General features: G+C 41.0%; 1 protein-coding gene across 4 annotated transcripts in view; it reads left to right on the top strand.

Moving 5' to 3' along the window:
- FRMD4B (FERM domain containing 4B) overlaps positions 1 to 21,903 on the top strand; it is a 395,155-nt gene extending 373,252 nt beyond the window's left edge. For all 4 annotated transcript variants that reach the window (XM_007500068.3, XM_001372543.5, XM_007500069.3 and 1 more), the window contains 7 exons: positions 2,080 to 2,308; positions 4,219 to 4,275; positions 6,709 to 6,856; positions 7,676 to 7,795; positions 9,269 to 10,074; positions 16,453 to 16,579; positions 20,067 to 21,903. In XM_007500068.3, the coding sequence (XP_007500130.2) occupies positions 2,080 to 2,308; positions 4,219 to 4,275; positions 6,709 to 6,856; positions 7,676 to 7,795; positions 9,269 to 10,074; positions 16,453 to 16,579; positions 20,067 to 20,187 (1,608 nt within the window). In that variant the 3' untranslated portion in view covers positions 20,188 to 21,903. The remainder of the gene's footprint in view (positions 1 to 2,079; positions 2,309 to 4,218; positions 4,276 to 6,708; positions 6,857 to 7,675; positions 7,796 to 9,268; positions 10,075 to 16,452; positions 16,580 to 20,066) is intronic.
- Positions 21,904 to 24,563: the final 2,660 nt, after the last annotated feature.

Below are 24,563 nucleotides of genomic sequence, written 5' to 3'. Positions count from 1 at the left end.
GGGATAAAGACACGGTGAATCCCCCTGTATGTGGGAAAGATGGGAGCTACCATGGGCTTCCACCAAATATTAGCACCCTCCCCCCCAGTCTGCTTACTAAGTTAGGGAGCAATTTGAATCTTGGGTCAGACTCAGTGTCCTCTCACGTCACCTCCTGATTCAAGTCCGTTATCTTGTGAATTGGTCCCCTTGTGGGAGTAGAGCTCTCTTGACAGGGAGGTGGTGATAGCCTCTAGATGCAGAATGACATCTACATCTTGCACACACAGCCCATGTGGGAATTTGTTTTACTTTGACTAAGTATTTGTGATGTGAGTGTTGTTTTTCTCCCTTCCTTCCCTTCTTCCCTCTCTTTTTTCCTCTCTCTCTTCCTTCCTTCCTCCCTTCCTTCTTTCTTTCCTCCCTTTCTCCCTTCCTTTTTTCCTTCCTTCCTCCCTTCTTCCTTCCTCCCTTCTCCCCTCCCTCCCTTCCTTCCTTATTTCCTCCCTCCCTCCCTCTTCTTTACTTCCTTCCTCCCTCCCTCCCTTTCTTCGCTCTCTTCCTTCCTTCTTTCCTTCCTTCCTCCCTTCTCCCCTCCCTCTCTCCCTTCCTTCCTTCCTTCCTCCCTTCCTTCTTTCTTTCCTCCCTTTCTCCCTTCCTTTTTTCCTTCCTTCCTCCCTTCTTCCTTCCTCCCTTCTCCCCTCCCTCCCTTCCTTCCTTATTTCCTCCCTCCCTCCCTCTTCTTTACTTCCTTCCTCCCTCCCTTTCTTCCCTCTCTTCCTTCCTTCTTTCCTTCCTTCCTCCCTTCTCCCCTCCCTCTCTCCCTTTTTTCCTCCCTCCCTCCCTCTTCTTTACTTCCTTCCTCCCTCCCTCCCTCCCTTTCTTCTTCCCTTTCTCCCTTCCTCCCTTTTCCCTTCCTTACTTCCTTCTTTCCCTCTCTTCCTCCCTCCCTTTCTTTTTCTTTCCCCAAAAATCAGTAATAAAGAAAAAAAAGTTTATTGAGGCCATAATATTAGGAAGCAGAAAATACAAACAGGACAGCTTTTTTCTTTAAACCCTTACCTTCCAACTTAAACAATACTATATATTACTTCTAAGACAGAAGAGCAGTAAGGGCTAGGCAGTGAGAGTTAAGTGACTTGCCTAGGGTCACATAGCTAGGAAGTGTCTGAAGTCAGACTTGAGCCCAGGACCTCCCGTTCCCAGGCCTGACTATCCACTGAGCCACTTCATTGTCATTTGCAGCTTGGAAAATTATGTATTGAATTTATTACATATTAAAAGAAAAACACCAGACACCTTCAATTCCATGATCGACCCTCTTTATCTCTTACTTTGTATATGGTAATCAATTTTATTTGGTGAGGGGTTTTTTTTTGGTTTTTTTTAAGGTTAATTTATTTTAAAGGAATTGGGAGAAACTTGGGTTTGTATTTTGTCTCTACTGCTGAAGTAGATGTGGCTTTTGAAACAAGTTATTCATTAGCCTCAGAACCTCTTAGTTTTCTCATCTGTGAAAAGAGTCAGAGAAGTCTTATCAAGAAGTCGGGGAGATGGCTGCCTTAATTTGGCAGATTACAAAAATGGAAGCCATTTACACTGATGAAGTACCTTTAAGTTTCCAAATTATTTTCACATGTGTCCTGCCATTGGATCTTCCCAAACCACCACGTGTGGGATTAATGAGCAGAATTGTCCTATATTACAGGTGAGGAAATTGACTTCAAGAAGGCAGTGTCATGAGTGTTCACGCCACTGATAAATGGTAGACCTGATAGTTGAACCCAAGCCTTCCAACTCCAAGTTCAACTCTGTTTTCATTCTGCTGTTACCTTGTCACAAATATGCCACTAAGGCTCAACCTGGAGAGACTCCTAATGCCCAATACTAGAATAGACAAGGAGATGTACCCATTATCTCCCCCACCCCCAAGGGATGGAAGCTTCTTGAGGAGACCTTCTCTTTTTGCCCTTTATGTTTCCTGCTTAGCAGTGTTAAGCTTTGGAATGGTTTGGAATGGAATGGAACATTAGGCAACATTTGCGAGTCTGGATTTGCCCACTTGTGTCTTCATTAAAACACTCTCTTGTAATCGTATAGGATCCTGCCTTACAAGAGCTGGAAAGCAATTTTGTCATACAGCAAAAATTGGTGGAAGCTGCCAAGAAGCTTGCCAATGAGCCAGACCTCTGCAAAAATGTAAAAAGAAAACGGAAGCAAGACTATGCGGATGCCGTGAAGAAGCTCCAGGAGATTGAGAATGCGATCAATGAATACCGAATTACATGTGGCAAGAAACCGAGTCAGAAGGCAACTCTCATTTTACCAGGTAAGCATCCCCAAAAGCCATGACTTCCTTGCTGTAAGTCTTATGAAGCAATTCTAATAGGACTGTGCGTCGCCTTTCCTGAGTGGCTGGTTCATAGGGCTGAAGGGTGGACAGAAGAAAAACTGGGCTGGACAAGAGATAATAGATGCCGAAACCTCAAGAATGTGGACTGGTTGATTCAAATAAACCTGATTTTCTAGGGCCCCTTTCTGCTCTAATTTTGACATCATTGAGTGGAATTAGCCTGACTTTTCATGGACAAGCCTGGTTTTTCTAGATGGATTCTTGGGTTGTGGGGTCATTCGTGCCAGCAAAGGCTTTTAATTCATCAAAGAGAAGAGAAGAGAAGACGACTTCCACTGGCGCCCTGGTAGAACTTGGGGAACCAAGTGGCAGGCGTGACCTAGTGCTCTCCAAAGTTTCTCATGCGTGTATTTCCTTACAGAACTTGCCTCTGAGAGAGAGGCAGGCAGGGCAGGGCTTCGAGAAAATTCCTTCTTTCTGTCATGACCAATTAATCAAAGCTGAAGACAAAGGTTGCAGTCCCGAGCAGATTTCAGGTACATCCGAGTCCACCCAGGCACAGGGTTCCTAAAATAAGAGTTATTATTGCTCTGTGATGACAGGGGATGTGAAAGAAAGGAACCTTGCCAGCTACAGCTGCAGACTTTAGGGTGACTTGCCTCTAAATTCATGCGTGAAGCAAAGGAACTTGGTAAATTGGTTCATAGGGGAGCTATGAGTCTGTTTTTATTCCAATCTTTTATCCATTTTTACCTCTTATTCAGTGTAGTGCTAGTAATACTGGCTTTAGCAATAAGAGGAGAAAAAGAAGTGGAGAGAATCTTCATTGGCAAAGAAGAAGCAAAATTTACCCCTTCTTATAAGCAGAGAGAGCCCTTGCTTGCTCCTTAGAGAACCCTAGAGAGTCAATGGAAAGGTTGATCAGAAGAATCCAATTCTCAAAGCTGGACTGATTCACCATGGATTTGGCTGCCGTGTTCACTGTTTTGTAGGGTGCTCGTTGGTACAGGCTCTTCACACCTGAGCTGGGGAAGGCTCTGCTAGTCTTGCGAGAAAGATTTCACACAGACGGACTTTTGGCACACCAGATGGCACAAGCGTCTGAGCATATATTGGCGAGAGGGGATTTTAGTGTTTTTGTGATTTCTTTTCTTCTTTTTTTTTTTAAAAGAAAGAAAACTGGCTGTCAGACAGCTGACTAGGTTGGCATCATGCCTTAAGGCTCCAGTGCCTGCCTAATTAAGAACAAAGACTGCATGGAATTAATCTAGATGAGCATTTAAGGTGCTAGAGCTTCCCTTCTTAGTGACTTTTTTTTCCAAGCCGTACCTTCATTCCTAATATTAATTCTAATATAGAAGAGCAACAAGGGCTAAACAATTGAGGTTAAGTGATTTGCCCAGCTAGGAAGTGTCTGAGGTCAGATTTGAACCTCGGACCTCCTAGCACTAAAGCTGTAATCTCATGAGCTACGTTTATCAAATTTAACAAAATTGGAGGAGAGCTTATGATGACTAGTACGTAAATGAAGATGGTAGGTACGAGGAACTGCGTTGCTTCATTTTTCAGTATTGGTGTTAAGCTTGATAATGGCTTTCATTGAACTAGAGTGTGTTGATTTTTACAGAGGGTGCCATGAGGGAGCAGAGAAGGGAAACAGACAAAAATCTTTGTTAGGAAACACTCAGATAAAACCCTTGTAATAGGTATTTCGAGTTTCTTTTGTTTTCATCCTGCCCCCAGAAAAATCCTACAGAGGGAATTTTAATAGCTAATTATTCTTAATGTGTTCATCTGAATAAAGAAAAAGAAATGTCCTATTATAATTCACTAAATACATTCTGTATTAAAAAATTCTTTTTAAGAGATTTAATTTTCCTTCACAGAAGATATAATCCCCTCTGAAAGCAGTTCTTTGTCAGATACCACGACCTATGATGATGGTGAGTTTTTTTTTTCTTTTTCAAATGGATTTAATTTTTTTTAATGTAAAAAATCCAAATCTATCCTCTTTTCTTGCTTTTAAATCATGTTTATTACTGCGATTGAGAAAATTCTCCCCTCCAAAAGGACATTTGAGGACATCGGTGCTCTGGTTAATTGAATATCCTGGTTAATTAATGGTTATAAGTAATAGTAGATTTAAATTTTTCTTTTTTAATTTTTAAAATCTTTTTCCATGTTTACATAATTTCATTTTCTTTCCCTTCCCTCTATCCTCCCCCCTCCCAGATCCAATAAGCACTTCTTATGCCTCCCCACATACCCTTTCTTCCCCCTCCCTCAAATTAACTCCCCTTTCCTTTGTCTTATTCCACTTTGACTTCTCTGAGGGTAAGATAGAATTCTGTACCCCACTGAGTATACTTGTTTTTCCTTCTCTGAGCCAGTTACAATGAGAGTAGTTTAAGCATTGCCCATCACCACCCTTATCCTCCCCTCTCTAATATGATTTTTCACACCTCTTTATGTTATATATAGATTTTAATTTTTCAGAGAATCAGGGTATAGCACAAAATCGACTTCATTTCTTTTTTAATTTTAATTTTCTTTTTTCAAATATTTTATTTTTTTCCAATTACATTTGAAAAAATTTTAATTTTCGCCTTGTAAAATTTTGAGTTCCAAATTCCCCTCTCCTCTCTCCTCAGTGAGAAAGCAAGCAATTTAATATAGATTATACGCGTACAGTCATGCAAGACATATTTACATTTTAATCATGTTGTGAAAGAAAATAGAAAAAAGGGAAAGAAATATGAAGAAAGTTCTTTTTTTTTATTTTAAGTGTGGTTCAATCTGCATTCAGATTCCATCGGTTATTTCTCTGGAGGTGGATAGCATTTTTCATCATGACTACTTTGGAATTGTCTTAGATCCTTGTATTGCTGCGAATAGCCATAGACACAATGAACATCTTAAATACTCCTTGGATTTCCAAAGAATAGCGACAGATCGTATCTATGTAGTATTTCTTGTTTCACAGAGCATTTCCCTGAGGATATTCCTGAGAGGAAATAGATTGTACAAGAGTCATTATTCCCTCTTTACATATAAAAAACTGAGATTCGATAAGTTAAAGTCAGTTGCCCAAGCATCATCTAATCAATAACTGTTTTCAGGATTTAAACTCATGTCTTCTTTACTCCAGATGCTTCCCTAGTGAAAACTAGTCAAATTCTCCTGGAGTCAGTCAGTAAGTGAGGTTTTATTAAGTGCCTGCTATGTGCCAGGTCCTGAGGATTCAAAGAAAAGTGAAAAATTTCTGCCCACAGGGAGCTTGTCATCCAATGGAGGGAGGATATGTAAACCACTAGGTACAAACTATAGGAGATTAATTTAGGAGATGATCCGGCCGGCGGAAGGCAGAAGAATTATGAGGGATAAGGAGTGAAAGAGACCCCCAAAGGCATGCTGTTTGTTTCCCTCATGAACCCAGAAAGGAGTTGTGTGTGTTTGGGATTTCAGGGTCCCCAGACTGCACCCTTGCCAGAGATATCTGGCTTTAGAGTTAGCAGGTGACTAAAGACCCCCCCCTTGTCGAAGTTATTCTTTTGGTTCCGTTAACCGGGGACGACTCTTTCTTAATGAGGGTAATCCTGAGTGCTTGTGATGGTTGAATGGTTTTCAGTCATGCCTGACTCTTTGTGACCCCATTTGGGGTTTTCTTGGCAAAGACATTAGAGTGGTGTGCCATTTTCTTCTCCGTTCATTTGACAAATGAGGAAACTGAGGTAACAAGGTTAAGTGACTTGCTTTAGGTCACACAACAAAGATAGTGGAGTGGTTTGTGATTTCCTTCTTCAACTCATTTTACAGATGAGGAAACTGAGGCAAATAACAGGATTACGTGACTTGCTCAGGGTCACAGAGCTACTAAGTGTCTGAAGCTGGTTTTAAACTCAAGTCTTCCTGCCTTCAGGCTCAGTGCTTTATCCACTGCACTCTAGCTGCCTCTGAGTCCTGAAAGGGATAACACAGTAAATCACTCACACCTTTTATCTCATTGCTTTCCTTGCTTTCTGTAGGGGTATGGATAGGGGTGAGAGGATATATTAAAGTTACCAGAACTGAATCTGTTTCTGCAGCTTGAATTGCTGGAATGTGATTATATTTTCCCTCCTTACCTGCCTTTTCTACTTACCCACTCCAATGGAGTGAGCACTTTTCTAGGAATTGACCCATTTAGGGATGCAAGAATGATTTCCGGTCCCAGAGGGGGAATGCTTTAATGTCTTTTCAACTGCAAACCATCCCTGCCCTCGCCCCCGCCCCCCCCCCCCCAATCCCATCTTGCTTTCTGAAGGAATGTTTTCTTCACTAGGTCATCAGATACATTCCTTTTAAGTTTTGCTAAGAAATATTCTCATTCCCCACAGCCAATGACTCCTTCACCCTTCCTGCCCAGCGGTCCAGTTCAGTTCCGCATTCTCCGAGAATTCCTCCACCCAAGTCTCTTGGTCTGGAGAGAATCCGCTTCAGGAAGTCTTCCATTAATGAACAACTCATGGAAGGCCGACAGTCCAGGTAAGATGTTGGCCAAGAGTTTGTTTCCATTATCAGTTCAACAAACCTTAATTAGCACTTACCATACGGTCAGCACTGTTAATCCCATCCTTACCTTTGGGCTCTCCAACATCCATTTCTCCCAGAAGTCCAAAGCCTTTCCACCTTTGCCCTTGTTACAAAGTACATTTCAGAAAATCAAGAAGACCCATGTTGATGGTTAAACCATGTGGCTTAACCTTATTATTCTTCTAAAATCTCCATGGCATTGCTGGTCTTGGATTCAGGAAGACCTAGGGACAAATTCTTTCTCATTTATTCTTTTATTCAAAGAACCCATTCTTGTCAAACTTTAGAACTGAGAAGAGGAAGCTGATGCTCCCAGGAAATGTTTTCTGAAGTTATGGAAGATAATACAAAAGAAAATGAGCCATAACTCTTTAAAATGTGTCAGTAAACAAGGATTCAGATTTCTTTTGGGGGTAGAAGGAGCACTCCTTTTGCACCACCTCAGATCAACACCCCTGACTCTAACTTAATTGGAAATCTTATCTGAGCTATCTGAGGCTCATAAAAGTTAAGTCACTTGCTCAGAGTCACATAGCTAGAGATAGATTTTGAACTCAAAACTCCCAAGTCCTGTGTGTTCTTGGCTATTCTTATAAATATAAAGTGCTATTTTTTTTGTTATTTAATATTTATTTAGGGGCTGGAGGAATAAAAATTGGACTCCTATTTCTTTTTTAGCATCCTCTCAACTTTCTAGTATTGGCTATTGTTTTGTTTATCAAAACCTACTTTGAAGGCGACTACTAACTGGACTCTCTTCTTTTTTCACAGAGAAATATTGTCGACACACAGCAGTCCCTATAGGACTCTGGAGAGACGTCCCCAGGGGGGCAGAAGCATGCCAACCACCCCTGTTCTCACCCGAAATGCCTACAGCAGTAGCCATTTAGAGTAAGAGTCAAATGTTAATTGATTTAAGTTTTATTTGAAAGGCGAAAAGGGAATTGCTATATTTAAACCAGGAGGTACCTGAAGCTTATTTATAAGAAGATTGTCATTGTTCTATTTTGGCCTGTATTCATGGATTGGCATTTTTTTTAAGACAATGGTTTTTATCCTTATCAGGCATCTTATATATGTGTTACTTTTTTACCACCAGTTAAATAGCATAGAAGAAACAGAAAACCAAACCGAAACTAGATTTGAAGTTTAGAGCCTCATTCCTTAATCTTTTACCCAGAAAGAATGACCTCCAGGTGGTAATTTGGGGAATTTTCCCCTTCTGTTCCTGGGAAGGTTGTATATCTTTAGATCAACTTCCCCATCCCTAGAGGAAAAATTCAGATCATACATTTTCTGGAGCCTGGCTTTTCTCTGGAGTTCTGCCTCCTAATGGGAAGAAGATGAATTCTAACCTCTGGCCTTTGTATTTTGGAGTATTATGGCAAAGGGAGCTAAATTTGGAATCAGGACATTGAGGCTCAAAGTGAACCCCTCACTTCCTGTGTGACCTTTGACAAGTTTCTTCTCCATAAAATGAGGGAAGGGGGTAGTTAGGTAGCTCAGTGGATGGAGATCCAGGTTCTAGAGATGGGAGGTCCTAGGTTCAAATCTGGCCTCAGATACTTCCCAGCTGTGTGACCCTGGGCAAGTCACTTCTTCCCTATTGCCTAGCCCTTACTGCTCTTCTGCCTTGGAACTAATATATAGTATTGATTCTAAGGTGGAAGATTAGGGTTCTAATAATAAATAAATAAAATAAAATAAAGGAGCTGGACTAAAAGACCTCTAAATTCACTTCCAGCTCTAAATCTGTCATTTTATGTCTTTAACATTTTTCAAAGATGATACATATTTTTAATAATATGGAAATAGGTCTTGATCAATGACACATATAAAACCCAGTGGAGTTGCTAGTTGGCTACGGGAGGGAAAGAACATTTAACCATGGAAAAATGCTCAAATTTAATTAACTAAATAATTTTTGGGAGTGAAAAATTATGTATATCTATGAAATTATATTATAATAAATAATATATTATAACAAATAGGAATAAATCAATAAGATTATATAGTATTGTATATGAGATTATATTATGAAAAGTTATAAAAATTTTAATTTTCTTGTTAATAATCATTTCTAATAAAGTATACTATTAATTATATTACTAACAACTATTAATGACAATTCATTGCTAATTAGCATAATTACTAATTATATGATATAGGTTATATATGAAATATAAATTATTTATTATAAATCTATTCTAACACTAGAAATTATAAAATATTTATCAATATATAAATATTATTTTAAAATGAGAAGAATCTATTGAAACTCCAGGCCTGGTATTAAAATCTCGAGATAGTATCCTTCTTTCTGGTCATTTTTTTCTTAACAAGTTTGGTTCCCATCTCTCCTAGGCCCAACTCTTCCCCACAGCACTGCCGGCAGAGGAGTGGAAGCCTGGAGTCTCAGACCCATCTGCTCTCTGAGCTGGATGGTGACAAGCCATTCTTTTCCCTTTCCAAATCCCAAAGAAGTAGCAGCACAGAAATCCTGGACGACGGCTCCTCCTACACGAGCCAGTCAAGCGCAGAATATTATTGCGTGACGCCCAGTGCCGGCCCATACTACGCCACACAAACTCTTGACACGCGCACGAGGGGCCGAAGGAGGTCCAAGAAGCACCACGTCTCGACATCCAACTCCGGGAGCATGCCCAACCTGGCCCCGAAGGACATGAGGAATGGCAGCTACCCAAAGAGTCATGATCAGCCCCCTTGCAACTACTTCATCTCCGGGTACCCGCCCTACGGCGAGTGTGATCTTTACTATAGCGGAACGTATGTTTTTGAGAATGACACCGAGGGGCAGTACAGTGTGAACCCTTCCTATCGCACGTCGGCGCACTACGGGTACGACCGTCACAAGGAGTACAGGTCTTACCACGAGGACGAAATGGACCGGGTGCCCCACAACCCGTATGCAACTCTCCGACTGCCCAGGAAGGCACCCGTGAAATCTGAGCACATCACCAAAAACATTCACAAAGCCTTAGTAGCAGAGCACCTGAGGGGCTGGTACCAGAGAGCCTCTGGACACAAGGACTTGGGTCACGGCTTGCAGGCAAGCTTTGATTCTGACCGAGGCTCTCAGAGGAGTCTGGGATTCTCTCCTCTGCAGGTGCCCTGCTCCCCAAGCAGTCGAGCTTCTTCCTATACTTCAGGTAAGAGAGGAGTCGGGCTTTGTTTTGTTTTTAACTTTTTTTAAATTTAAAGAAAATAAAGAGGTTAGGAACCAGCAATTGGAAGCAAGGCAATGCTGAGAGTCCTCTGGCTTTTCATACTGCCTGATTGTTCCCTTGTTTTCTTTGTGAATTTGAGCAAATCCAGTCTGGCATCGATAGGATGAAGGGAGTTGGATTAGTTGAGCTCTGAGTTCTGTTGAAGCTCTATAATTTGGGGAATCCATCCATGGCTGAATCTTAATTCATATGAACATCTTGTTCAAGGCAGAAATTGCCAGCATTTATTTGGTTCATGATATGCATGGGGAAGACATCAACTCTACTTCAAGCTGAGGACATAAAGAAAAAATTAAAGAAAACCTTTCCTGCCATTAAGAAACAAATTCTAATGGAAAAGAGACAACATGGAAATAGATAGAAATAGTAAATGCAGATAACAACATGTAAAAAATTACTGAAATATAGGGCAGGAAGGTGACCCAGTGGACAAAGAGCACACCTGGAGATAAAAGGTCCTAGGTTCAAATTTGACCTCAGACACTTCCTCTCTGTGGGACTTTGGGTAAATCACTTCATTTACCCCAATTGCCTACACTTATTGCTCTGCTGCCTTGGAACCAATACACGGTATTGATTCTAAGACAGAAAGTAAGGGTTAAAAAAAAAAATCTGGCCTCAGACACTTCTTAGCTGGGTGACTCTGTTTCCTCATCTGAAAATGAACTGGAGAAGGAAATGTCCAGTATCTCTGCCAAGAGAATCCCAAATGGGATCATAAAGAGTCAGACATAACTGGAAATAACCTGGGACAAAAGTTCTTAGCCTTTTTTATGTCCTGGATTCCTTGGGTAGTCTACTGAAGCCTGCGGACCCTTTCTCAAAATATCATATTTAGCGTAAAATATATGGGATTACAAAGAAAATCTATGATATTGAAATACAGTTACCTAAGTTTTTTAAAGACCAGGTTCACAGACCACAGATTAAGACCCTCTTTCCTAGGGACAATGGGGAACCTCTGGAGGTTTTTGAGCCAGAATAGAGCATCGTGCTTTCTGAAAACTATTTGGCAGCAGGTTGGAAAGTAGCTTAGGGACCGAAGGCAATTCCAAGAGATTATTGCAATAGCCCCAGTTTAGACATGATAGGAGCATCAACTAATGCGGCGTCTGAGTGAACAGAAAAAAAGGGGATGACAGATGGGAGTACTATAGTGGGGGAGATATCTACAGGGTTTGGCAGTTGGCCAGACATTTGGGAGGAGAGAGAGAGAGGCAAAAGTTAAGGATGATTCTGAGATTGGAACACTGAGTGATCATAAGAGTTTTAGTGACCCTCTAAAGTAGGAGACTCAAACTCATATAGAAACAGGTACCTGAAGGCTCACACTGATTTAAAAAACCACAAAGGTACATTCACCGTGTTGTGTTGTATTTTTACTTATTCTGTTCCGTATTTCCCATTGATGTTTTCATCTCGTTGGGGGTGTCATGTTGGGAGGTTTTGTAACAGTAAATGATAGAAGCCTTGGTTTGACACCTCTGCTCCTAAGAAGCAGGAAAGTGAAGAAAAAGGACCGGATTAGCAGTGATAAGAGTTTTGATTTGGCCAGGCATGATGTGGGAGATCCGAATATACAAAGATGAGAGGGGGCTCATTAAAGTCTTGTAGGGAAGACAACATGGACACCAAGAACCCAAAATATTGAAGGTATTTTAAGAGTAACATGAAAGATTCAGGGAAGAAGAGGGTCACTTCTATAAGGGGTCTAAGGAAGGGTAGCCTTCACTGGACTATTTTGGCAGTTGGAGAATTGAGGATCCATTCCCAGAATGAGAGACAAGAATACACTAAAGACAGATGAGAAAGAAAAGGATGAGAAATGCCTTATTGTCCTAAAGGGCTGGAACCTAGAGACAAGGAAAGATGAGAAATTGGGCTGAGAAAGTTGGAATCAAGATAGTTGCTCCCCTTAATGCCTTGTCAGGAAATAAGCATTAATTTATCACCTACTGTGTGCTACATAAAAATGAAGCCCTTGCCTTCAAGGAAATTACTATTGGTAAACCACAAACCAAAAAGGTATAGAGTAATTTGGGAGTAGGAAAACAAATGGAAAGAAGGCTATACTTTATTTTGGGGGACTGAGCCAGTGACTTCAGTGAAATGGGAAACTCTAAGGAAATTCCCTCTTCCAGTGCAGCGATGGCTAAGGCTAAGTGACTTACCCAGGATAGTACAATAGGTAATAGTGGTGGGTCTTCAACCAAGGTCTTCTTGACCCCAAAGTTAGCTCTCTGCCCCCTGGACTATGCCAGCATATGATTTTATATTTTATTCAATAGACATTTAGCACCAATGATCTGCCTGCAGCCAGGACATTAGAACTGTAGAAGGTACAAAATAATGATGTGTTTCCTTTCCTGTACCAAAAGTTCTTTAAATAGATGTTCCTGAGGGCAGCTAGGTGTCTCAGTGGTTTGAGAGCCAGACCCAGATATGGGGAGATCCTGGGTTCAAATGTAGCCTCAGCCCTTTCCTAGCTGTGTGACCTTAGACAAGTCATTTAACCCTCATTGCCTAACCCTTACTGAGCTTCTGCCTTGGAACCAATACACAGTATTAATTCTAAGATGAGAGGATTTTTTTAAAAAAGGTGTTTCTAGTTGTTCATTATAACCATTATTTCAAATTGGTCCCTGCAGAGTTTTTTCAGTGTACTCTCACACCTCCTCCCACTTCTGATGTGAAAGGAGAATTAAGTCGTGTTTAGAACATTAGCACTGTCCCACTCCAACCCCCTCCCCTAATAGCCTGAGGACCCTTCTCGTTCATGTCTCAAGACTTGTATGAAGTCTGCCTTCCATAAAGCTCCTGATTCTCTGTGGAAGAACTTGGCAGTGGGCAACGAAGGGAAGAACGTTTTCTAAATATTTTTCAAGGGGTTCATTAAATTTTAAGGTTTAGATTAATAAGGATGTGGGGGCTGGGAGGGGTGGTAGAGGTGGCACAGGGGGTCAAGGAGTTAGATGGAAAGGCATGATGGGTAATGCCAGGGCAGGGAACTGATCTCCCCAAAATCAAAGGTTTTCCCAGCAGAAGTTGTAGCCAAGTGAGTTATCAGATTGAGGATCTGAGTAGGAATTGGGCTGGTTTCTTTTTTCTGAGTGGTTTGTGCTTTTTTCTTCACCAGGTTTGGGCCACTCATTAAAAAGAAGACTTCTTTCATTCATTGTTATTAGGAGTTAAAAAACCATGTGGCTGCAAATCCCAATTATACTCAATTTCTTTTTAAAGTTAGACCACCGAGGGGGCCGTTGGCATGTAATGTGCTTAAGGGTAGAGATTGGTTTAGGGGCAGGGGGAGGTGGGGGGGGTCTTCTCCAAGCCTGGCAAAGTGCCTAACATACTAAGTGCTTGACAAATATTTATGAATTGAATTAAATGAAAAATAAACGGAAAGAACAGTTGATGTCATGTCAACCATTGACAGTAGTTGAAAAATCATTTGCTGCTCACTTTGAGATGAAAAATGAAAGTTATTTCTTTTCCTTTAAGACAGAGTTTCTTAACGTGAGGTCTAGGAGCCCGTGGCTAGATTTTGGGGAATCTGTAACCCTAGATGAAAAAATTCAACTTTATTCTCACTAAGCAAACTTAAATATAGCGTTTCATTAAATTATTTTATTTATTTTTATCCTTCAAAACCTTTACTTTTACATTTTAGAATCAATATAACATATCGGTTCTTAGAAACAAGAGAGGTAAGAGCTAGGCAATGGGGGTTAAATGATTGGCCCAGGGCCACACAGCTAGGACATTTCTGAAACTGGGACCTCCTGTCTGTAGGCCTGGCTGTCCCAGTCTTAAATTATCTGAAAACATTATTTAGAAATGGGTTAAACAGGCTCCACAAGATTTGTCAAGGGGTGCAGCACAAAAAGTGGTTCGAAATGTTTTAGAAGGCAGATATAGAGGGTCATTTTTCAAGTCAAGGGAACAAAGCAGGCAGGTAGCATCAGCTCTCAGTTATTTGGGTATGTGTTAGTCATTTTGTTTAATGGCTGACCCAGGCCCCCAGAGCTTGATCACACCCCTGAGGCCATTGCCTTCCCTACAGCTGTTTGATCTAGGCGCCCTGGAAAGCAATCATTTAACCACAGAGTTTTTATTAGATCCCTCCTAAGTGCCAAGCACTGGGTTTGATGTTGAGGATACCGAGACAGAAATAAAAGTTCCTGCCCCAAGGAGGGAGCTTCCATTCTGTCAGCATACCCTGCTAAAGAGCCCTGACCTTGTATGTGCACAATGGAATGAATGAATGAAAAAAGCTTTTATTAAGCCCTGACTGTGCCAGGCATTCTACGAAGCATTGGTAATTAAAAGAGAAAAGCAAGACAGTCTCTTCTCTCAAGGAGGTCACATTCTAATTAAGGGAGACAACCCAGTCTTCTGCTGCAGGGCCAATAGTAATGACTGGTTTTTCTCCATCTTGCTCAAACAATTGTCCCTGGAGACTGCCTACTCATCAGAGTAGGGTAAATGACCAGCTTCAGCTGAGGGCGGACATGGAGAGCTGGAGGACCTCAGACCCAAGAGGCAGAGAGAGTGGGCACACAGGAGACGGTGATGGTGCCAGAAAGTAGGCAGCCAATGGGCTTGAGCTAAATCTTAAGCGAGGCTAGAGCTTAAGACATAGAGATGGGAAATGAAATATTATGTGTGAGGAACATTAAACATTAAGCAGAACATCCTTACCCTTTCATCGCCCCTTTGGAGGAATCTGCAGAAGTAGACAAGGCATTAACTCTCATTTGACAGTCGAGGAAATGGTCCGAGGGAGAGAAATGGCTCACTTGGGGTCATGTAGCCAGATAGTTCTACTGAGATTTAAAGGACATTGACAGAGAGGGGACAATCTTTACATTGTAGTTATACTCCAACACGGGCATTTCCACACCTCCTTCTCAACAGTCAGAGCTGCAGAATTCTTCTGGAACATTTAGTTCCATTTTCAGTCATATTTGGATAATGTTAAAGTAGTTGGTAAAACTGGTAGAAGCTGTGCTTAAGCACTTGGGATATAATGAAATAGTTCCTGCCCACAAGGAGATTCTAGTCTAATGGAAAAGACAACATGAAAACACTGTATATACAAGAAAAATGCAGAGACAACCCGAAAACACTGTATATAAAGAAAAATAGAGACAAGATGGGGACACTATATATATAAAGAAAAATAGAGACATGAGAACACTGTATATACAAGAAAAATAGAGACAAGATGGGGACACTATGCAAGATCAATACAGAGACATGAAAATACTATGTACATACAAGAAAAATGCACGAGGAAGTATTCTTAAGAGCACAGAGACTAGCAGTGAGGGCAGGCTGTTAGGCATAAGTAAATAGTGTTTTGGCGTAAGTTTTATGGAATTGAGAGTGGGAGATAAAGTAGTAAGATGAGCCTGTGCAGTCCTAACATTGATCAGTTTCTGACTATTCCCCATGTGGGGTCAGCAGGGCCATCCCAGGCATGGAGGAAAACTGGTTTGGTAGAATGCGTAATAACTATCCCTGAAGCCCAGGATTACTTCAAGCCTCCAGGTTGTTTCTCATTCCAATTTACTCCCTCTGTTGAAATGAATCTTCTCCCCTCTGATCCCGTCCCTCCTCAGCCACCTGGGCTAGGAAAGAGGCAAGCTATAAAATTCAGAAAAGATCAGGTTCCTTTGCTGAATGTAATATTGTTTCAGGGATTAGAAAATAATAACTAATTGAGCCACCCCACTTTCCATAGTGATTCTCTTAAAGGAAAGTTCAGAGGGCCTTGTAATGCTTTTATCCTCCTCAGAGCATCTAGATAACAGAAGAAGCAAATGCCACCATTCCTGCTTTATTGACAGAATGAAGTTGTGGTACATTCTGCCACCCCCTAACCCCCTTTATTTAAACTCTTACCTTCTGTCTTATAATCAATACAATCAAATGTATTGGTTCCTGAACAGTAAGCAGTAAGGGCCAGATAGTGGGAATTGGGACTTGCTTAGGGTCACACAGCTGGATTTGAACCTAGGACCTCCTGTCTCTAGACCTGTCTCTATCCACTGAGCCACCTAGCTGCCCACTCTACCAACCATTCTTGAGGGGGAAGCTTCGACCATGTAAGAAATTACCTCTGATTTGAACTTTGGAGGGAAGTTTCTTTTGTACAGCCACCACTACCTCCATCCCATTCTCTTTACTGCTGGGAATCAGGGACCTTCGGGAGAAAGTTCAGGTACTTGTCATTTCTTGATGTCTTTGCTGATTCAACTCATGCTGAACTCATGATTCTTTGTTATTTATTCCTAGTGTCTTCCACAACTGCCTCTGGGAACTGGCGGACACAGATAACATTAGGGCTGGCTGATCCCCTCTCACATTCTTCCTATACCAGCTACTGTGGCAACGTCTACAATCCTTTGCCACCTCCAAGCAGGTGAGAATAGCTGAATCGTTGCTCTAAGCCTCTTGGTGACCTTATTTGGAACTGAAGACCTCAATCCATGTCTAGATGATCCTCTTAACTTAAAAAAAAAAAAAGTTTCCAGGATATATTTGTAGGAACTTACAATAGGCTGAATGTTTTTCTCTGTGTATATAGAACAGTATGCTGAATTACCGGGTTTATTCTGTACCTGGCCCTGTCCCGATTATTGCGCCCCTTCTATAGTGTAATAATAACCAATGTTCATATCATGCTTTACAACTTGCAAGGCTCTTTACACACAGGATCTCCTCTGAGCTTCCTGACAGCCTCTGGGGTAAGTACTGCAGGAATTCATTCTGTGCTCTAAACCCGTGCTTTCATTAGTAGGTAGTACAGGAACTTATTCTGCCAGTGCAGACATGTACCTTGTTAGGAAGTCATCTATAACTTGTGGTCTCAGAGGGTTCTTTGCATCACTAGGGAGGTATATGTGACTCACCCACAGTCTTGCAGCCCAGTCTATGTCAGGGGCATTTTGAAATTCAGAACCCAACAAGCAGAATGACAGAGGAGTTAAATTACATTTTAAATTTAAAACTACCTTTGTGAGCCTTAAAGTGCTATATAAATGCTACCTATTGTTATTGTTAATAAATTAAAATTAAGTGAAATTAAAATAATTTATTAAAAGTAGACGACAAACATCTCAACTACAAAGCAGCCCTTTTATTATCTGAATCCTATTGACAGTTGGCAAGCTTAATTTCAAGCAAATGTTGCTGTTTATTTCTGTCCTGAACCTGCTTCCTCTAAGAAGTTGACAGAAGCAACCAGCTGTCAGTCTTTCTTAAAGTCAGGCTTTCATAAGCATTCAGGGAAACACCAAAGGAATCACAGAAGCCAGTTGGTTGTTTACTTTTTCATTTTCCAATGGGGCCTGTGATTTTATTGGTAATAGCGAGCTCCGAATGAAGAGATCCTCCCATTAATGAAGGCAACTTACAATCTCTTAGAATTGCTTTGTCTACACTGGCAGAGCAGAGGGTGAACTGAGTGTTTCTTTGTTTTCTAGCCTAGAAGGATTTTCGTTCCCTTAGTAGTATCGGCAGTTCTCATTGTCTGGTTGGGGGTCAGTTATTTCAACCCAGGAAAGAGTTGGCTCAAATTAAAATTTTAATGAAAATATATCTCAAAGGAAGTCAAGATTTAGACAGCAACAAGTGATGCTCAAATAAAAACCCACCACTCTGAATTTGGGCCCAGAATTTGAACTTCTCTTTTTTTCTCCCCTGAGGGAAGGGTGTTCTAACTAGGGTGGATTGTATTTTCACAAATAGTTTTCATGTTTATAAGCTGCCTTACTTGCCTTTCAGGCTCAGACAGAAAACACATATGCAATATATTTTTTAAGTGGGTCTAAGGTCTAAGACATTTGTGACCTCTTAGACACAAATCTTGTCAGAGCCAGGAAATACTTTTTCAAGAGAACCTGCTCCCTCAAGATTGTTAATGTCATTCAGACTACCCAAGATGCCCCGATAAAGGGGGTTGTCCTTTTGATTTAAATTTTATTTTTTTAAATAGTTTTCCATGTTTACTTGACTTTTTTTTCCTCCCCACTCTCAGAGCTGATAAGCAATTCCACTGGATTGTACAAATGTTTTCACTTGATGCCTATTTCCATGTTATTCATTTTTTCTTTTTTTTTTTTTTTAATTTAAATTTTGGGGTTGTCTTTTTGAAAAGAAACATGATGAACTAGAAATGACAAACCATTCCCAGGATCCTTATTAATTTGTTAACCCACAGGGGTTCCTAAGACCATCTGATTTGCCTTAACTGCCACTGTCTGAAGGATATATGGTACATAATAAAAGAGATGCTTGAGAAGACAACCTTCTGGAAGACTGATGGTTGTAAACCTGGGAAATTTTCCCAAAGTCACAATCATCATTTAAATCTGAGAAAGACCATGTTTTCTGAGAAGAAAAATAAGGAGCTTTGGTAGGACTGCTCAGTTGATTAAACTTTTTCATGGTTCCACAACCTAAGAGAAGTGTTTGAAATTCTCACCTTCAGTGTTTCCATAAATTGAATATCTGATCCTTAGGGAATGCAGGGCATTCCACTTCTCCACTGGACTTCTGTTATCATCCATGGCAGGGTACTCTACCAATGTAGATTCCATCTCCGTTACACACCTTTTGGTTGTCTTGGGGCAGAGAGACAGGAAGGAACAAAGAAAGCTAGAAATGGATTGGCTAGATTGATGCTACCTATGAAATAAAATTCTGGAAGACTAGTGCATAGACATAGTATTTGTCTGACCTTGGGCAAGTCACTTAACTTGGGCTCAAGTTTTTCCTCTAACATGAGGAAGTCGAAGATGCCCTCCAATTCCCAAGTCAGTGACCCTCTGTCGTGCTCCAGTCTAGTTCCCAGCCCTGCGGCCATAAATTGGTATTGTTTTTCTTCTCCCTTCAAGCAACTGTCCTTTTATTTCCTGTTTCCCATGTTCCTTTCTCCCTGTCCAACACCACCTGTCATCAGGCAGAACAAAGGGCTTCTGTCCAGGCGAATGGTTGTATCCGCAGAAATGAGCTCATTTTTAAATTCTCTTATGCTCAATATAGCCAGCAGTAGTAAGTACAGCATTTTCCGTTTGTGTGCGTTGCTTCATGTGTGATAAATCTGTTTGCTCTTGATAAATAAATAGTGTGTGAAAGCAGGGAATAGCTGCCTATGTTTTGTTAATGTCCAGGAAAACACACAGTGAGTTGGTTAAAGTAGCATCTTTTCACCTCATTGTACTTCAAAGAAGTTTTTCTCTCTTCTCTGTAAGGTGTGGAAAATAATATATAAATAAAATAATAAATAAAGTGAATTTTTGCTACTAATCCCCCCCTAACCTTCTAATGTTTTGTGCCGCTGTAAAGGTATAACTTCTTGGAATGCATCCTGGTGGAATGGCCTCTTTATGATAATTTCATCTGCCTGTAGCTTTCTAATTCAGTGCAGTTTGCCAAGTTACTCTGGCTCTTATGATCTAGACACTGGTGACGTTAAAGATTACCCCAGTGGGTTTGAAGGAGAGTGGGGAAGAACCTTGGTGTTGCTCCTAATACGGGCACATAACATTGTGATGCCCATTGAATTTTAGAATGTGATTTCTACTAACTACCTTTAGTTTTTCTACTAATTTTCCTTCTTGTTTTTATGTCATTTAAAACTACCTAAAGAGGGCAACTGGGTGGCTTAGTGGATGGAGAGCCAGGCCTAGAGACAGGAGGTCCTGGGTTCAAATCTGGCCTCAGACACTTCCTAACTGGGTGATCCTGGGCAAGTCACTTAATCCCCATTGCCCAACTCTTACCTCTCGTTTGCCTTGGAATCAATACATAGAATTGGTTCTAAGACAGAAGGTAGGGGTTAAAAAAAAAAAGTACATACAGAGATGGTCCCAGGGCAATGACTTTTTCCACATTTTTTGTTCTAGACAGTACGCCGAGGCCAGTCAACTGGACTGTACAGATGGGAGCCGGCTGGAAAACGACATGGACAGTAACGAACAGAGGCTCTATTGGCACGAAGATTCAAAGCCCGGAACATTAGTCTGAACTGCCACCAGGACCACTTTTGTTCAAGCTCTGCATTCTAACCCCAGTGTGCCTTGCCCAGTGTGCTGTTCTTCTGAAAAGGACATCTTCAGAGATTCCCCAAACAGCAGAAGCTGAAGAAGACTCAAGTCTTCAGAGCCCACAGACACCAATTTTTTTAATGTTTTCTTTTAAAGAGAACCGAGTACCCCCATCACCAAAAAGCCCTAAATTTGTTCTTCAAACAAAAGTGGTTATTGGTGATGACCGAGTGAGCTCAGGCTGTGGTTCGGTGGCAGTTTTTGTTGCATTTTTTTTCTTTTTAACCCTCAACAAGATCTGGTACTTGGTGGAAGTATTTATGTTCAGCAAGCACTTTTTAGGTGTGGTAGGCTAAAGCTCAGATGAACAGGGGGGACTCTTCAAGAGAAAGTGGGATTTTCAGAGCACAATTCAGATGGATAAACTGAAGAAAAGCAACACTTGACATTTTTTCAGGCATGAGCTCACAATGACAAATGTATGGACTCATGAGTTTATGAAGCGTCCCATACCGACATGTGAGGACTGGCAGATTTTAGACAGTATTGGAAAATTTACTTGAAGGAAGGCTGGATTTTCATGGAGGTCTGAATGGGTTTAGGGTGATGTACAGAGTGATGTTTTCAAGAGCACCATGAAGTGGATTCTGGGGAGGAGGGGAGGGGATGACAGGTAAGGGAGGGAGGTCCAGACGAGGCTCGGGATCTGCTGTAGCAGCCCAAAATATGACTCTTTCTTCATGGTAGCACAAATAGGAGATGAAGCAATATGTCGAATTATTTATAAATGTGCTTTGTACATTTCCAAAGGTACCATTTCACTGTGCTGATGAGCTCAACACCGAGCCGCATGGTGAACTACTGTTCGATTGGTAATGATCCCATTGGGCTGCCATTCTTCTTGGCCACTGGGCTAGGGATTGCTCCCATGGTCATAAAGTTTGAAAGAGAACACACTGTGATGGCCAGTATTTTAAGGTGATGCAAAAACAAAAGCAAAAGCCGAAACCAACACCCAGAATAACCGTGCCTTACGATTGTGGGCATTAGGATTGAGCACCATTGTCTGATCCCCAGGTGTGACTCCAGGTCCCTGAGTGACTTCAATAAGAGTGCTCCTTAAAAAAATCAATAAAAAAGAGCTCCGCGATGCAGTTGATTGAATTATGAGGCTAAAAGCTACCTCGTATTTTCTTTGGAGGAACAAATTGTGAGTCAGTGCAGGATTTTCCAGAAGCACTCACTTTCCTTGTTTGTAAAAAGGATTCTTGTTTCTCATCTGTACTGTGCTTCAGAATCCCATCAAAGGTGCTCTGGCGTCTTTTTTTTCCCCTTTTTATACAGATGATTAGTAACTCCTTGTGTATATTGTGAATAGAAAAGTTTCTGATCAACTTTTTGGAACATTTTTTTACCTATATCCCAAAGCATGTAATATATACATAAAGATGGTTTTGTTAAACTGGTCCTTAGTCATTTGTATCATTAGAAATGAAGTTTTGTTTTTGTTTTGTTTTGTTTTGGCGGGGAGGGGAGTGGAGAATTAAAACAGAAAATTTAACTTAATTCCTTTTTTGCATATTTGTATAATCCTGCTAGGAACAGAAATGCCCTTTTGCATATCTTTTTCTTATTCTGACTTTGAAGACCTATTATTTTCACATAGGTCAATAAATTGAAAGTGTGCTACTGAAAATAACGAAGTATTTGTCCGTTTTTGGTCAGACAAAGAAAGAAAAGAGCCACTGAAATCCTTATTCGGAGTCATCATCCCCAGGAAATTTCCCCAGGTTCAAATCTCACACCAGACCTTAGCTTGGTGACCCTACACAAAATTGCTAACCTCTCTAGCCTTAATCTCTTTATCTGCAAGATGAAGGAGTTGAACTAAAGTTCCTGCCAGCCATTAATCGGTGAGCCTTTGACAACTATCTTGGACTCTTGGTCTGGGGAATTTTTTATCCTCTGTGGAACCCAGCAATTATAATTCATATGTCTTTGAACAAAGACGAGAGAGATCTAATAGGAATTTTTTTTAACTCTTGCCTTCGGTCTTTTAAAATTTATCTGTTACATTAAAATAGCCAGTTAATTCCCTTTCTTCCCTCTCCCCTTTTATTTATATATATATATATATATATTTCCATTTATCAGTTCTTTCTCTGGAGATGGACATACACAAGTTCCTCAAACAATTGCTGCTGTATATAATGTTCTCTCAGTTCTGCTTGTCTCACTCTTCATAATTTCATGTAGGTCTTTCCATGTTTTTCCAAAATTAACCCGTTGATCATTTCTTATGGCACAGGAGTATCCCATCACACTCATATGCCACAACTTGTTTATAGTTGATGCACAGCCATTCAATCTCCAATTCTTTCCTGCAGCAAAAAGAACTGCTATGAATATTTTAGATCACAAGGACTGGGCAATTGGAGATAAGTGACTTGCCCAGGGACACATAGCTGGGAAGGGTCTGAGGCCAGATTTGAACCCAGATCTAATAAGATCTTAAAATTGGTGGAGAGGTAGTGTAGTATAGGGCAGCTAGATGGCATAGGGGATAGACTGTTGGCCTTGGAATCAGGAAAACCTGAGTTCAAAATTAACCTCAGACATTTATTCGTTGTATGACACTGTGTATGTCCTAGCCACTTAAGCCCATTGGCCTCAGTTTCCTCATCTGTAAAATAAGCTGGAGAAGAAAATGGCAAATCACTTGAGTGCCTTTGCCAAGAAAACCCCAAATGAGGTCGGGAAGAGTCTGAATGACTAAAAACAGCCCAGCAAAAGTGTGGTATGGTGGCTAAAGAGTCAGTCTTAGAACCAGGAAGAGCTCCAATCTATCCTATATGTTGCCCTGGAGAGTTCTCCCAACCTTCCAGTGCTCTAGGCAATTTTCTGAGGCTTAAATTGCAGAGGAGCTGAACTGCCAAGGGAAACTCCCTCCAAGGGGAGTTTTATATGAAGGAAATACTGGATCCAATTCTTCTCCCTATGATTAGGGGAAAACAAACTGGGAAAAGATGTGGAGGGTCATGACCAGGACAATAACTAGCAGTGGGCAGAAGGGCCTTCGGCCAGGGCGCTGAGATGTGGGTTTGGATGTCTTGTGCTTTCTCTGCCTACCTTGCTTTGTGGTCTTCCCTTCGCCAACACTCCCTCCCCACCCTGGCCCAACCCCTAAGGAATGAAGTGAAGGGCTGTCTCTGTAGGAAGAGATGCATGAGCTGATTACACCAAGAGTGAGCTGGCCTTTGGGAATGCCAGCAGGTAGATTCAGCCCCAAACTATGGACTGCATTTGATAGTCCCCTGCAGATAACCATCTTCCATGAAAGTAGCATTTTTTAAATTCCAAAAAGAGAACACATTCAGCCCAATGCCTCATTTTACAAAATAAGAAACTGAGGCACAGAGGTTAAGTGACTTGCCCAGCTAAGTATCTGAGGCAAGATTTGAGCTCTATTGTCCCCAAATCCAGCATTATTCTGCTGTTCAGTAAGTATCTTGTGTTTTATCATGAAAAAGCAATAAAGAATTACCTCCCCCCCATGGAAACATAACCATAAAAATGAGAACACAGAAGATCTACTGGGTAATTTGGCTCAATTTGAAAAAGTGATGGCGTTGAACACATTTTTGAATGTTTGTTATAAAGTTAATATATAAATTATAATACTATCTATAAAGTTCTAAAATGACAAGAGACAGAGATGGTGTTGAAGCCTCGGTTTCCTCCATTGGGAAGCTGGGGGAGATGGTCCCAAGATTTCCTAATGCTCCAGCGCTAGGAGCTAGCCTTCTCTTCACCAAGCTGCACTGCCTCTCCGGGAGGACTCCTCCCAGCGATGTGCATTTTTATCACAAGAAGACCATCTAGTAATGAAGATCATAAATCATATTTCTATTATAAGGATAACAAACGAGACATTTTTTACTTCTAAATGAAGACAGCAGAGGTAATTTGCTACATCCAGCCCATTACTTGTTCTTGACGACAGGTATTATTTATATGGGGTATGTCGGGGTGAGACAGGGATGAGAAGGAAGAGAAGGCGAGACCAGGGATGGAGGGATCTAAAGCATTCGGCTTTGAGACTTGAATACGTAAATAGGATCATTGTATAACGACGATATAATACTTGTACAGTGCCTGGCACATAGTAGGCATTATAGAAATGTTAGCTATTAGAATAATTTTGTTGCTGTGCATACTTCCTCTGCTATTTTTTTTAACCCCTTACCTTTCATCTTGGAATCAATTCTATGTATTGGTTCCAAGGTAAAAGGATGGTATGGGTTAGGCAATGGGGGTCAAGTGACTTGCCCAGGGTCACACAGCCAGGAAAGGTCT

The sequence above is a fragment of the Monodelphis domestica genome, chromosome 7, assembly GCF_027887165.1.
Source record: "Monodelphis domestica isolate mMonDom1 chromosome 7, mMonDom1.pri, whole genome shotgun sequence".
NCBI lineage: Eukaryota > Metazoa > Chordata > Mammalia > Didelphimorphia > Didelphidae > Monodelphis > Monodelphis domestica.
The sequence above is the reverse complement of the archived record's forward strand: the minus strand, read 5'-3'. Positions and strand labels throughout refer to the sequence as shown.